This window comes from Triturus cristatus, chromosome 10 (genome assembly GCF_964204655.1).
Source record: "Triturus cristatus chromosome 10, aTriCri1.1, whole genome shotgun sequence".
In the NCBI taxonomy this organism is placed as follows: domain Eukaryota; kingdom Metazoa; phylum Chordata; class Amphibia; order Caudata; family Salamandridae; genus Triturus; species Triturus cristatus.
This window is the reverse complement of record NC_140593.1, coordinates 308,509,376-308,525,201: the sequence shown is the minus strand read 5'-3', so window position 1 is coordinate 308,525,201 and position 15,826 is coordinate 308,509,376. Positions and strand designations below refer to the sequence as shown.

At 47.7% G+C, this 15,826-nt stretch overlaps 1 protein-coding gene across 2 annotated transcripts in view; it reads right to left on the bottom strand.

Moving 5' to 3' along the window:
- The window catches only part of LOC146789357 (peroxisomal carnitine O-octanoyltransferase-like), a 569,137-nt gene that overhangs the window by 136,546 nt on the left and 416,765 nt on the right, over positions 1-15,826 (bottom strand). For both annotated transcript variants that reach the window (XM_085631299.1, XM_085631298.1), the window contains exon 13: positions 5,452-5,575. In XM_085631299.1, the coding sequence (XP_085487425.1) occupies positions 5,452-5,575 (124 nt within the window). The remainder of the gene's footprint in view (positions 1-5,451; positions 5,576-15,826) is intronic.

Below are 15,826 nucleotides of genomic sequence, written 5' to 3'. Positions count from 1 at the left end.
GCTGAGAAAGCTTTCGATCGGATACAGTGGAGATTATTATCCTCTACACTTTCATAGTTAGGGTTTGGGGAAAAGTTAATTAATTTAGTCACTCTCTTATATTCTTCCCCTTCCATATCTATATTTGTCAATGGCCTAAGCCCCTCTCCTTTTATTTTACACAGAGGTGTATGGCAAGGCTCTCTCCTATCACCTCTTCTTTTTATTCTGACTCTCAAACCCTTTCTATCTAAAATTCAACAAAATAGTGTCCTACAAGGTTTCAAATATGGAGATAAAGAAATTTGATTTTCAGTCTACGCTGATGATATTCTTTAGATGGCCTCTCCTGATTCTTCTTTATAACCCTTTTTAAATGCAGTTTCCACTTCTGCCTCACTTTCAGGTAATATACTTAATTCTGACAAATGTGAAATCCTTCCACTTAACAAATGGTACATTAAACACGATTTCCTACCTTCAGGATTTCTTTGGAGCTTAACAAGAATTAAATATTTGGGCCTTTGGTTCACTACTTCTATAAAAGACACCATATTACTCAACTATACTACTCTACTGTCTACATTTTCTAACCATACTTCACGATGTAATCCGCTATTTCTCTCCTGGTGGGGCAGGTTAGATTTTATAAAGATGATGTTAGTCCCCCACATTCTTTTCTATCTTTTGGCAATTCCAATTAACTTTCTCACCTCTACTTAAAAAAATGTGTTCTAATCTCATTGCATTTTTATGGAATAATAAAAAGCATTATATATCTTCGTTCAAATTACAAAGAAAAAAGCAGCAAGAGGGAGTTAATTTTCCTCATTTTCGGTCTTATCAAAATCCTTTCAGTCAATGTATTTTTAAGATGGCCCAACCACAATTCCATCTCCCTTATGGGCAGACTTGGAGTTCTCTTTTATTCAACCTTTCTCCTTTGCAGAATTTTGATCCTTTACTCAGCGCCCTGATTCCAGGTCTCATCCTGTTCTCAAAAATGCTTGTAGAATATTACATCCATTTTATATATCTTCTCTTTCACCTCTAGATCAATTCCTTCGATCTGGTATAATATAGTCATTAAAATGTTTAAGATGGAAAGGTCAGGGTACACATAACTCAGGATGAAACCTGAAACGTACCATAGATGAATTTAAAGAAAGAAATTGGCTTCCTAAAGATCTGGCTCTATTGGGTCATGCACACCATCTGAAATTCCAGAAGTTAATTTCTTGTGCATTACGCTTTGTACTTTGATGTGGGATGGAGGTCCCATAGATTAGCAATGACCAGTCTCCATTGCGGAGTGTATGATGGTAGTGTGGCGCTCGCCTACAGAATAAAATATTACTGTGTGGCATAGCTCTAGGACTCTAATAAATAGGAGATTGCTGCATAGAAGAAACTGTCCACACAAGTTGACAGACATGCATTTCGCAGCCCCTGGAGATACCTGGCAGGAATATATGGAGGTAAGAGAGGGGTCAGTTTACCAACACATGGAAGGCACAGAACCTGGCTGAGAATAAGATGGAATGAGGAGACATGCTCCCTAGTAACATGCCACTATGGATGTGTGAAAATCTAAGGGAGCTGAAATGCCTCCAGAGCTTTATCAAATGGAATATTTTAGGTATGTTCAAACTGATTCACAAATCTTTCCTCAGCTCAAGCAGGATATTGTGTAATCATTTGAATTAGTTTACTCAGAGTGTCTTAGATTAATGCAATTCAGCTATGCCGTAGGGACTCCCATCCATGATGACACTGTCCTAGAAGACCAATCCTCTCTGGAGCACAGGGTACTGTCTGAACTGTTACATAAGAACACTATTTCATTTCATTGATATATAAGACCCAGGTAAACAAAACAGAAGGCCCACTGACTAACTTCAGGGCAAGAAGGATCTAGGGGAGATTGATTATTTGGATGGGACGAGGCTCTGCAGTGCCCCTGCAGCTGACACTAAGGGCAGGATTGAGACTGGTGCAGAGTAAAACACTATACATACCATCCCCACACAAAACACTTTAAATTCGGAACAATGATGGATGTATCAAGCTCTGGCTGTGAAGGTCACCTGGATGGTTGGGTGGAGATCAGAAACCTCTAGTCTCCTCTAGAGAAAAAACACTAAATTAATCTTCGTTAGCTGCATGCCATTTGGCTGGTTGTCAAGGCCTTTCTGTCCTCCATCGGGGGAGCCCTGTTCAGACTGTGATAGAAAACCAGACCACCATGTGGTACTGAAATAAACAGGGTGATGTGTGGGTCACGTGCTGTGTTAGGAAATTAGATACTGGCACTAGCTGGACCTTCAGGTGCATTCCTATAGGATCCTTGAATATGCTTGGGTGGATGAACTAAGCAGATGTCTTTTAGGCTGACCACAAGAGGTATCTAAACCCAAAGGCAGTTCAATGCACATTCACACAGTGGGGCAAGACCTAGGTAGTTATTTTCACTATTGCAAAAAACGTTCAATGTCTGGCCTTTTTTATCTTTGAGGTTTTTCTAGGCTAGGCACAAATAGTCTGGTACTCCGATCTGCTGAGACTCTTCATATGTCCTTCACTCTGCTCCCCCATCTGGCAGGACCTGATCTTGCCAACATCAGGGTAGGGTTAGGCACCGAAACCTCCATGACGTACTACCACTACCCCGTGCGTGGAGACTGAGTGGAATCAAGAGAGTGACATTGACCATACTTCAGAAGTGAAAGACTTGCTTTTGGCCATTCGCTGCCACTCCACAATGTCATTCTATTCTGGCTGCTGTGCAGAGTTTGTGGCCTGGTTGGCCTGTTGGCTCGGTCCACTTCAAGCAAAGATTTCAGATGTTCTTCTATTTGTTCTCGCCTTGGCTTGGCATGGCTTTGCTGAGGGCTGCCTTAAAGGTTATTTTTTTACCTTTTCGGCCTTCCTGGTTTTGCCTAATCAGCCCTTTCTGTACAAGTCACTGGTTGTGATGGGTGTTTGGTTTTTTTAAATGGCTTACGTATGTGTTTCCTCCTGCCCCTTCTTGTTATGCTGCAGTGGGACCTGGACTTGGTCCTTATGAATCTTATTGTGGAAACAGTTTGAACACATGTATAACTGTTCCTTGATGTTGCTGACGCTTAAAACCATCTTCCTTGTTGCAATTACTTTTGTGAGACACTGTCAGTGCAACCTTCTTAAATTACATTCTTTTCTAACAAGCTGGTACTTTGGAATCTTTGCATGCTTTCTCCCAAACTTGGTGTCGCCCTATGCATGAAGGCAGTGTATCAGGCTCCCCACTTTCTTCTCTCTGTCACATAGCTCTAAAGAGGAGGAGAGGCTTGACAGGTTGGGTCCCAATAGAGCTCTACATCAAGAAGACGAAGGAGCACCAGGTGGACGACCAAAGTTCTTTGGATGCGCCAGTTCAAAGAAGTGAAGAATAGCTGAACAAAAAGGAATTATTGAGATGCGCTGTCCTCTCTATCAAGATGTAGTACGTCTTAGCCAACAAGACGTTGCCTGAGGGCCTTCGGGCTCATCCCACCTGAGCCCAAGCCAACAGTGCAGCCTCATAAAGCGGTTTCCCAGTGCTGAACATCTGCTAGGGTCCTACACAGGCGTTAGTCCACATCTCCAGCAGGCACTATTGCATCGATTCTCAGGTCTGCACTGAGGGATATTTTACCTGCTCGGTCAAGCAGAACTTCCCGGTGTAAAAACTATTTCTCAGAACCACTAACTTTAGGGGTACTGTTTTGGTGCCTATTCCAAAGGTGAGGAATCTGCAGTGAGAAGTATCCATTCAAAGAGCAAGTTATTTACTATCAGTAATATTTCTTCTGGTGGATATGCTGTCTGACAACAGGTTCCTTACTGCCCTCCCCACTCTATGGAGTGGAGTTTTAGGTGGGAATAAGAATTTATGGTGGATTCTGCATACTCTCTTGCTTCTCAATCTGTTTAGACGTGCCTAAGGGTGCAGCCTGCTTGTTGTTAAATGATGTCAGCGTGCCTATATATGGCTCTGCACTGTTATGTCTGGAGAAGTCCTGCTGCAGAGTCCAATGGCAACAACCTTTCTAGGCACAGGAGCAATTGGTAAAAACGTTTCTAGATATAGACTGCCATCTGATGGAATTCAAAAGGTGAGGACTCTGCAGTAAGGTATCCAGAAGAAACAGCGTTACTGACGGTAAGAAACCTTTGCAAGTTAAGCACTTCTGCTACTAAATTGGTGGGCTAATCCAATTAATTAAGGGTATTTAATTGTTTGGCATTATATTGAGACATTTGATATATTATGGTTTGTTCCCAAATTGCAATTCTTCTTCTTCAAATAAGGAATTATCTCACATTCCCTAACTACTCACAGAGAAACATTAACTTTTAAAGGATTAAATTAACTGGGACAACGCTATTACATTCTTTAAAGATAATAATCATTTGAGGGCTACTTTTTGCCATAGCAATATCTTTATCCATCATATGTGCAGAGATGAAAACCCGCTTGGATAGGCTGTGCCGAAAAAACGTTAATAAACAAATAAATACAATAAATAAGATCTTACCCCAAAACTAAAGAAGAATTCTTGTTTTTTCCAAACCAGATCTATATATTTCTGAGGATGATTTCCAAGTTGATAGGATTATGAATAATCTCAAACAATTCTTAATACAGCAATCAAATGTAGTTAAGCAATGGCCATCCAGCTAGAGTTCCCTAAACATTATATGCGGTACAACTTGATCACAGTGGTTTTCCTAATTAATGTCACTTTCTCGCATGACTGAATGAGTAAAGATATGCAATTGATTTATGCGACTCATGATTTAGTTCCAGACTTCGCAATTACATTGCACCGAGGGCCTTGTTACAAGTCTGGTAATTAGAGGGGCCAGACACTGGCCGGAATAACGACTGGAGACATAAACTCCCTTTATCAACCCTTCCCAGGGTTTGGTACCAGAATACTATTGTCAGAATATAGTCCTAAAAAAATATTGCACGCTAAACGTTGTTTACCAAGATATTGCCACATTGGAGTTAATAACAGAAAATCTACACCCAATGGGATGATATTTTTTATAAAACGTATTTAGGGCATGATATTTATGTCAGGTAATATTTATGACTACGTTATTTAGAGATACAACCCTTCCCCCCACACAACTATTGGGATTCACAAATTACTGAGCCTGGAATCAGGGAACATTGGAGGGACCTTGAATTACTGTCTCCAATTCACATTTTCCCCTTTTCTGAGGCTACTTTCCTCCACACTTCCCTCCTGCTTCCTGCAGGAAAGAAACTGTGCAAGGAGATAGATGCATTTGAATTTAACAAGTGTGTCCCTGAACCCAGTCCACCTTGCAACTGGGACTGTGAGTACTGCCTGGGGATACCGCCCGCCTGACTTGTAAAAGTCTACAGCACAGTACATGGACTCTGTATCAGAATCAAGGTATATTAAAAACACCTACGCTGGACGACGGGTTGATCATGGACTGACACCACTCCACAGCTTCCATGGTGCAAGATCTCATCGTTTCTGTACGTCCGTGGTAGAAGAACCTAGTTGTAACAGTTTCATAACAGCTACCGGGGCTTGAAAAAGAACAGAAGAACTTGCAATTTCAGAAAACTCGTTACCAAAAAGAAACAACAAAGCAATTTTTGATACAGTCTAGTCAAGCACAGCAAATACTTCCATACACCATAAATCGCATTTTCTGAAGCATGCATACAGACAGAAAAAGTGTCAACATGTTAGTTGCTCCGTGTGTTTGTGTTTGTGGAGCCATGTGAACCATAAGCATGTCCTACCATAATTTGCAAGGATATACAATAGCCTTTGGTTCACTGGATTTAAAATACAAATTCTGCTTGCCGTGCATCTTCCATTCTCTGCAGTAGCTGAAAGGAATTTTTCATTGCCTGTCTCATCACCTCTGACGTCAGTCCTAAAGCTCAACAAACTTAACCCACTTACCTCCTCGGTAAGAGTGTCTGAGAACATTTGCGCATGGATCTTAGGCACTCTCAGGAGGGACTATCTCCTCAGGTTGTGTAGGCCTTGAAGCCTGATCCCCGGCAACAACATGCACTTAATTGCCTTGACACCAATGTTGTACTGCTTTACCAGTTTGCTGTAGCCGTTGCTCACAAGCTCTCGTTTTACAAGCGTCTTTCTCCTACTATTTTTACTTCTCCACCACCTTTCCAGAAAGTCCCCCAAATTTCTCGATTATGTCTTTGTACAGGAAAGTCACAGAATGCAGTACGGTTCTATCACGTTTGTTGACCATCTTTATGACCTCCATCATGCATGCGCTCCACCTCGTCCTATGTTTTCATCTGTCTATTATTTCACTGTGTAAAGCAAGGCAAGCAGAAATTCCAACTATATCTGTAGGTATTTTCTCAGTGTCATTCCTTCTGAAAGTATACCGCCACAAAGCGCCACACCCACTCAAGGAATATGTGGCTGTGAGAGGGAGCACGTCAGGGCTTATGATCTTCAAAAGCACCTCTTGGTTCCAGACCCTTGAAAGGCCTGCTGGAACCACAAAGCCCTCTCCTCCAAAGATCTCACTCCACTGAGCCACCTGAGTACCATCTTTAATACTGCTGCAACTATGGCTATGCCACAGTTCTTAAGGGGTGCAAAGTGCCTCATCTCACATCCCCTGGTCCATGAATATCTTCTGTGCCACCCCTCTTTCTCCCAGTTTAGTACCACCTATCATCAGGAAGATCAACCCAATGATGGTACCACTGCATCACTGCTGTACTGTGTGATCGTACTGTGTGATCTACAGATTTCCATAGGGCTGCCAAACAATGGGAAAGAAGCAGGTTTTGTCTTTAACATTGCCGGGGCAGCTGTCAGGATTTCAGGTAAGGAGCAAGGTGGAAGGTAGGGGGGGGGGGCTCACAGAGACAGTTATGCACTTTAAGATCTTCTCAAACCTGGCACCCAATTACAACAGCACCAAATCACTTCTTTCTGTACTCACAGCATAGATTCAGACGAGGAAGGGACTCAGATGGTGAAAGGCTAGGTAACAGCATTTAATAGACACTAGACTGCTGACCACTAACGTGGTGGGAATTCCTGGACCAGAGGTTTACATCTGGATTAATGATATTAGAATCAATAGTTGGCTACAAGACACCCATGTTTGCTTATCTGGCAAAATTGTGTGACTGTAATTGCTTTCTGCTTTGGCTCAGTTTTTAAGTTCAAACTTGGGTCCTACCACCTTTGTTAGTTTCCACCTTTCAGTACCCCTCAGGTTGTCCTCACATTTTTTCTAACAACTATATTGGTAGAAATGGGGGTCTCTAGTTGGCAATGGCTTGCACCAATGTACAAACAGGGACCGTTCTTCCTAAGTCAGGACAAGTGGGCTACCCCCTTTGACAACCCCTGCTCAACTCTGTGGTAACGTAGCACGAGCAGTTAGGCCTATCTCAGAGGCAGTGTGTGAAGCATTTATGACCACGCACAACACAGTAATAACGACACCACAAAAGGACACAACTCAGGTAGGTATAGAAAAATATCATCTTATCTAACAGGTTAACTCGAAATTCTCAAAGCATTTCAACAACTACAATTCACGCTACCCAATAGGGACTCCAAAAAGCAATACGTATTCACCAGAACGTGAAACCGACTGAGTTCAAGGCCGCAGCCTACACGATCCGTTGCGCACCAAATACCTGTTAGTGAAAGGGGACACAGCACGCAGCTTCTCGAAGAAGTGGAGACGGTGACAGGCAGACTCCCAGCGACCACAAGTCTTGGCTGCAGAGGTTCGTAGCATGCACCCACAATGGTTCAGACACTGAGGGGCAGGCGGGCTCTCAGCCAGGGGCGTAACAAAGGCTCCCACAGCCCCTGCAGTGCGGGTGGGCCCCGAGCTCCAGGGGGCCCCCTCAGCACAGTACCAAAGCCCGAGAGCTCCAGAGTGACCTCCACTGACTGCACAGCTCTTAACTTGGCTGCTGGCTCTTCTCGTCCGACAGGCTTGAGGGGGCTGGCTCAGCTCCTGGCTAGCTACAATGTTTTACGTGATACCGCGCATTCTTTGAAGTCATGAGCATGCCCCATGATTTAATTTGCCCAATCACCATAGGCGCCGTGGGCGGGCGTGGCTGCGCGGCATAGTTTCAGTTGTTGTGCAGTCAGCGCACTGGGCCTGCCGCTGCAGCTCTCGTCTCGCGGCCCGGCTGAGGTTATGATTCGGCCGTGGTGTTGCATCAGCATTACTGCCTCGGCTCAGGTGCCGCCTGCAGCGAGTCCAGTGCAGCCAGTTCTGCCAATGCTATGCTAGTCGTCGGAGAGGAGTGTCCGATCTGGACTGCGGCCGCGGCTCTGCCAGGGACTGTGCAATTGTCGCAACTGGCCTTACCGCCAATGGGGCTCTGTGCTGACAAAGTAAGTGAAGTGTGTCACGCACTGTTTCTTCTTGTCTTCCCACTGTAATTTACTTTTAGGAGCCGCGAGTCATTTAGCCTGGGTACAGTTACATACAACAGCTCTGTATTTAGTCTGCACAAAGTTTAATTCAGCACTGCAGCAGAACATAAAGAGAACACTCGAGTCGACTTCTGCTTGTTACATTATACAATACTCTGCGTTATCAGTGAAGGGTCGGCTCGAGTCAGTCTGATTGGAATATACCATTTAAAGGACACACATGCATGCCCTCAATGTCTAATTATCGTGCACATCAAGCGGAACACGCCTCTGTGAGTGAGTGTACTTGAGGTCATTTAACAGGTCCGGACCGGCAGGCAGTTTTGGCCCGGTGGCAGCAGTGGCACCTTTATTTGTCTGACTTTAGACCAGTTAATATCCTGATGCGCAGTGTTGTCCCACTGAATGTTGAGCCATTTAATAGCGCTAACTTGCCGCAAAGGTATTGGAGGGCTCTAACCGAGTGATTGGGGTATTGTGTTTGCAGGGGCAGTCAGACCCTCACTTCACAACACCACCATGCTCACAGGAGAGAGATTGTGGCCCCTGTCTATGTCTGCTCACATGCAGGGGGCTCAGGGTTGCCATCCCCTCCGCTGTCCCGTTTGGCCTTTAGCAACGCCGTGCAGCTGCAATTTTGTTACCGTAGCCCTGGCCACAGAAAACCAATCGAGCAGGCTGGGGTCACCAAGCCATTGCCTCCACACTCCTGGGTGCACCCCCAGGGTGTCAGTTTGGGGTGCCACTCTCTCTGCTGCCCTGTGCCCGCACTTCATCTTTAATGACCAACTCAGTCTCTATTTTAGCAGCGCGGCTGCGTGACTGCCGGCTCAGGCCTTGGAGTTTCAATCCGGGATGGCTGGGCCTCTCTGTTGCTACTTCTTCCGTCTTGGGGGGTAGGGGGAGGCAACCTCTAATGTATGAGTACTAACCCCCTCGGCTTACTTTTAAGTAAGGAAACTGCTGAATGGGCCCCGCCGGCTGAGAGCTTCGATTTCTGCTCCTGATTCCATCTGTCTGCTTCAGAAGGACTGAAGCATTAATGATAAGTGAGGCAAAGGCGTTCATTAACTCTTGGCATCTATGGGCAGATTGGCCTGTACCCTCATCTGGGAGAATGCCTGACCAAGGTTTCATAGTGCTATATGTGACATTTTCATAATTTCAATGTAATTATGGGTCAGCCACCTTAGTTGTTTGCACCAGTTTTAAGATCTTAGAGTTCCTCGGTCTAATTAATTTCTGACATTTTTATGTTTCCCTTTCTTCATTGCTTGATTTTTGTGCTCGCAAGAAAGTGTCACTCATACTCGTCTAAATTTCACTCATAATTGCATTGAAATTTAGAAAATGTCACAAATAGCAATGTGAAACCTTGGCAGCTATGAGTAAGTCTGGAAGGGAGCCCCTCCATGCACTTTGCAGGGGGGCCCCCGCAGGTTTCGTTACGCCACTGCTCTCAGCGGCAGCAGCACGCTGCTGCGGCGGCCTGGGCTAATGGTGGCGATGACTCTCGTTGTGCAGCTCCGTGGTGGTCTCACAGCGGCAGCAGCTCTCTCTTAGCTGCGGCGGCCCACGGGACGATAGCACCAATCCTCGACCAGGGTGAACAAGGTGCTGGCACACTGCGGCAGCAGTTCTCTCTTAGTTGCGGCAGCCCACAGGACAAATCCCAATGATGCGAAGCGGACAAAGGTGCGGGCACTCAGCAGCCACAGCTCTCTTAGCTGCGGCGGCCAACAGGACGAATCACGATGATGCAAAAGTTGACAAGGGTGCGGGCCCTCAGCGGCAGTAGCTCTCTCTTAGCTGCAGCGGCCCACAGGACAAATCACGATGGTGCCAAATGGCACGGGGTGCGGGCACTCAGCGGCAGCAGCTCTCTCTTAGTTCCAGTGCAGCATTGTATACCTAAAAAGTCTTTGTTCTCGAAGGTCGCAAATCACTGACTCCAGGCAGAACCAGTTTGGGGGGGTCGGAGAGCACTTGGTTTACGAGGTGACATCCTGCCCTTTCAGAATGAGGGGGTGTGCTATCAGACGGCCAGTGGGAGGTGGAGACATCATTCAACTTGCCAGGCACGGCCCTGCTCGGATCAAAGAGGCACCCCTCCCCAGGCTCTGAATACCGATCTCTCTCTTCAGCCATGTCTGACCCAGCTGGCCCTCCCGCTCCAAAACCAGATGGCCAATACACATACTCCCAGAGCCTACAGTAAAGCTTAGGCAAGAAACTACCGCGTTTTCAGAAGAGGCATTTCCAAACATGGGATATATAAACGTTCCTTATTAACAGGTGTCTCTCAATGTCCTGAGCACAAACATATCAAACTCAAAGTTCCTATCATGTTCCTGGGGCCAGATAGGATGATATCAAGTAATCCTCAACCGGCCCAGCCTGGCCTATGAGAACGGATCGTGTCACAGTAGCGACAGCGAACTGGAGGGTAACTCTCTATTGGACATGCTACACAGATCCAGGCATTATGGTTATCCTAAGTCATACAGTCATTTATATACAAGGAGCCTTTACGCTGTGGCACGGCGCCAAGAGCATCTAAATCCAGCCAACATAAAAAATAGGAACAGTAGAGGGGAAGGGAGACCCACGCCAATGATGCCAGGTCTAACATATATAAAGAGATATAAATATGTAAATGTGTTCTTAGTGTGATTGTACATCTATTGCTGTACTGGAGATTTCTGCTTCTTGACATCCTGGGGATCAGCGTTGGTATCATGGTCGTCATTTGGTCTTATTACTGCCAACACCGCCCTAGATCAGAGTAAGCTGCTCCCTCTGATTATGGGCCCCTCCTACCTGGACCAACTCCTCTTTGGTAAATTCTTGTTAACGAACAAGTTACTTACCTTCGGTAATGATATATCTGTAAGAAATATAGGTTAGTTATAGATTCCTTACCTTAGAATGACCCCCAGGCGTCAGACTGGATCCGGAAAGTTTTTCATCAGCAGTACCTCTATGCGTTGGAAGGTGGCGTTGGTCGGCTCCACGTGCGTCCGTGCCAGAAACGCAGAGCCATGCAAGACACTGACCACTGGTGCACAAAACTAGGGCCGTGAAAGGATGTCCTTAACCCTAGAAATCAGTTTGCCGAACAGGGAGGATGGGTGGGGTGGTAAGGAATCTATAGCTAACCTATGTTTCTTACAGATATATCGTTACCAAAGGTAAGTAACTTGTTCCTCTAAAAAAACCAGGTGTTATAGATTCCTTACCTAAGAATACATACCCCAGCAATACCAACCCCAGAGGTGGGTCTGCAAACCAAGATCACACCAGAAAGTCCTGAAGAACAGAACGGCCAAAGAAGCTGTCTCTCCGGACTTGGCTGTCCAGGCAGTAGTGTTTTGTAAACGTCTGCAGCGATGCCCACGTAGCTGCCTGACAGATGTCATTCAGAGGGACTCCTTGTCCCAAAGCAGTAGTGGCTGCCGTCGCCCTGGTGGAATGGGCACGTAGCCCCACTGGAGGCTCCTTTGTAGCTAGAGAATAGCAGGCTTTAATACACAAAACAACACATCTAGAGATGGTCCGCTTTTGTACGGCCCAACCTTTCTTGGCGCCCATGTATCCAACAAAGAGTTGGTCATCGACCCGGAACTGTTTTGTGCGATCCACATAGAAGAAAAGTGCTTGTTTTGGGTCCAGACGGTTGAGCCTCTCTTCCTCTTTAGAAGAATCCGGAGACGGAAAGAAGGTGGGGAAAGTGATGGTTTGCATAATGTGAAAGGAGGTGACCACCTTGAGAAGAAAGGATGGACGAGTTCTTAGGACAACTTTGTCCGGATGTACAGCCAGAAAAGTAGGTTTGGGTGAAAGAGCCTGGAGCACACTCACTCTTCTGGCAGATGTGATGGCTACCAGGAATGCAGTCTTAAGAGTTAAAAGTCATAAGGGACATTTGTGAAGCGGCTCAAAGGGAGGGCACATCAGATAGGTCAAGACCAAATTCAAGTCCCACTGAGGCATTACGAAGGTGATAGGAGGAAAGAGAAGAGTAATGCCTTTTAAGAAACGATTTACAACCAGGGACTTGAAATGAGAAGGCTGATCAGGAAGCCTTAGAAATGCGGAAATACCCAAGAGCTAGCCCTTGATAGTGCCCAGAGCAGAGCCCTGCTGGGCCAAAGAAAGGAGGAACAAGAGAACCTCAGAAAGAGGGGCAGGAAGGGGATCCACAGCCTCTGCTGCGCACAATGCCCAAAATTTGTTCCATCGACAGGCGTATACCGTCTTAGTGGAGGGACGCCTGGCTGCCAAGGTAACATCACAGACTTCGGGAGGCATTTCAAATGACGTCAACTGTCGCAGCTCAATCTCCACGCAAGGAGGTGGATACTGGACAGGTTCAGGTGGAGGACCGTCCCCTGCTGCTGCTACAGAAGATCCTCCTGAAGAGGCAGTCGAATCGGAGGATCGATGGCCATGTTGAGTAGCTCGGGATACCAGACTCTTCGTGCCCAATCTAGAGACCCCAGAATGACTTGAGCCCGGTCGCGCTTGATCTACTTTAGCGCTCTGGGCAGAAGTGGTATTGGCAGAAAGGCGTACAAAAGACCACAACTCCACTTGTGACGAAAAGCGTCGCCTAGCGAGAGCCGCCTTGGAAATTCCAACGCGCAGAATTGTTGACATTGATCGTTCTCTTCGGTGGCGAATAGATCTAACCCAGGCTCTCCACACTGTTGAAAGAGACCTTGCACCACCACCGAGTGAAGACGCCATTCGTGATCCATCATGCACCTGCTGCTGAGTTTGTCGGCCCTGGCATTCAGTGAACCTGCCAGGTGTTGAACCACCAGGGATATGCCCTGATGTTCCAGCCAAGTCCAGAGGCGGAGGGCCTCTTTACAGAGGGTCCACAACCCCACCCCGCCTTGTTTGTTGCAGTACCACATGGTGGTGGTGTTGTCCGTGAACACCTGCACTACTCTTCACTGGACAGAGGCGATTAATGGGCCTGAAATGTCAGACGGTGGTTCCCACGTCCCCGGCCGCGCGAAAGTTGGAGAACTTGCATCGACCTATGGCTCTGGGCTAAACGTAATGGGGCACCCCTTCCGTAGCCACGAAAGGGGCGAAAAGCAGACTGCGCGGGGCGGCTGGAGAGGCTCAAGGACTTGGCCGTAGCCCGTGAGTCCTTGAAACGCTCTAGAGCGTTGTCTGCTTTGTCGCCAATAAGGTGACGGCCATCAGAAGGCATGTCCATAAGGGAGTTCTGGACATCCCCAGAAAAGCCAGTCAACCTCATCCAGGCGTATCATCGAAGGGTTACCAACGTGGAAATTGTCCTGCCTAGACAGTTGGCAGTATCCAGCCCCCAACGGATGGTAAACTTTGCTGCATCCCTTCCGGCAGCAACAGTATGGGAGAGCACTGTCCGGGCCTCCTCCAGACACTGAGGCAGCACTTGCGCAACCGTGTCCCACACAGAGTGGGAATAACGGACCAACAGACATGCAGTGTTTACCGACCGCAGCCCCAAGCTGGCAGAAGAAAAAATCTTCTTCCCAAGATGATCCAGCTTCTTGGATTTCTTATCTGGTGGAGCGGTAGGGAATGCGCCCATGGAAGTAGAGGCTTGGACTACCAAGCTCTGAGGGGTGAGGTGTTGGGAGAGGAAAGTGGGGTCGCCCAGGGCGGGGTGGTGGTGTTGGGAAATCATCCTATCCACGGGAGCCCCCATGTCGGGCCTGGACCAGGTGCCCAAAAGGACGTAGATGAGGGCTTCATTGAACGGCAGCAGGGGCTCCGAAGAGTACGCTTGCAGTTCAAGCACCTCTGTCAGGAAGTTAGTCCTGACCGCCACTGTAGGAAACTCAAGGTGGAGAGCCTCGGTAGGAGGAGACAACATGTCAAGGTCAGGGGAAGTATCAAGACCACTGGCATCCCCCGGGTCCTCTCTCCAGTCCGGATCATACTCCAACTGGTCGGTCAGAGGGTCGCCTGACCCCTCCCAGTCCTCCTCCTCATCCTCTGGGTGCCAATCTGGCCTGAAAGGGACCCCAGGAGTGAACAGGGGCATAAAAACTCCACTCGGCGCCGGATCCAGCGTTGGGCGACGCTGGTCCAACTCCGTATCCACATCAGGATGTATGCCAGAGTCGACGCCGGCCGGGGGTACGACCGGCGTCAAATGCGGGTGCGTTGCCAGAGGAAGTGGTGCCGGTGGAGGGGTAATGAGGTCAACCGGCACCAATCCGGTGCCGGGGCTGCCAGCAGAGAAGACCTAGGACCCCCAACCAAGTCTGCGGGGCCCGGGAAGGGAGGGAAACTTGGAGTCGGCCCTTCAGACTCTGCACGTGGAGCTGTGGGAGGGGCACCGCCCGCATCCCTCATCGCGTCAGCCAACTGACGGGGAGAAGTCGAAGTGTGACGATGCTTCTTCGACTTCTTCTTATGCTTCGAGTTACCTGACCCCGAGCGCGAAGACTTAGAGGATGAGTGGTGATGGCTCCGCAACCGATCCCTCGACCTCCCTTGCGACGGGGACCTCCAACGGCGTAGAGCCATCTGCCGAAGCTCAAGAATCTTTTGGGACTGCTCCCGTGATGCCTTTGGAGCCATGGACCGGCATTTCGGAGCACGACTTGGGGTCGTGGTTGCGCACCAGGCACAAGAGGCACATGCGGTGCGGATCCGTCACCAACATCAGTCGGGAACAGGAACCGTAAGCCTTGAAGCCGGGCATCCCTACGTGCACAAGGAGTCGTTAGGACTCAAAAGACGTCAACAAAAGTTGCTCAAAAAGTTCAGTCAAAAAGTGACTGGAGGTACCGCTCTCTCTGAAATCTGCGCTGGCTGGTGCGAAAAAAGAGAGAACTGTCATCAGCATGCCAGGGCGGCTTCTAAGTAGCTACATTGATGTCATACGGGTGACCACGATGCCAATGACGGACGCTGAGCCGACCGACGCCACTTTCCGACGCGCAGAGGTACTGTTGACGAAAAACCTTCCGGATCCAGTCTGACGCATGGGGGTAATTCTAAGGTAAGGAATCTATAACTAACTGTTTCTTTCAAATTTACATCTTACTCAGAACTCCTTCCATCTGCTGCCTGACACTGCTGCCAGGCGAGTCCATGCCAAGTATGCTTGACCATGCAGCATTCTAGCGAGCCTTCCTCTGTCTTTTTGTCTCCTTCCCCATTTTCCCCTTCTTTCTCTGGTCAGGTATTTGAGTTCTTGACACCTTCAGGAAGAGTCAGGGAAGGCTAGGATTCTCAGCAGTTCTCCATCCTTGAGCCGAGCATGACACAGCCTTATGAAAGCTGCCCTCCAGTGCCCCATCTTTTCCCTCTCTACTCCAGTGGCCTCGTAGCCTTGCAGCTCACCCAGAGGACAG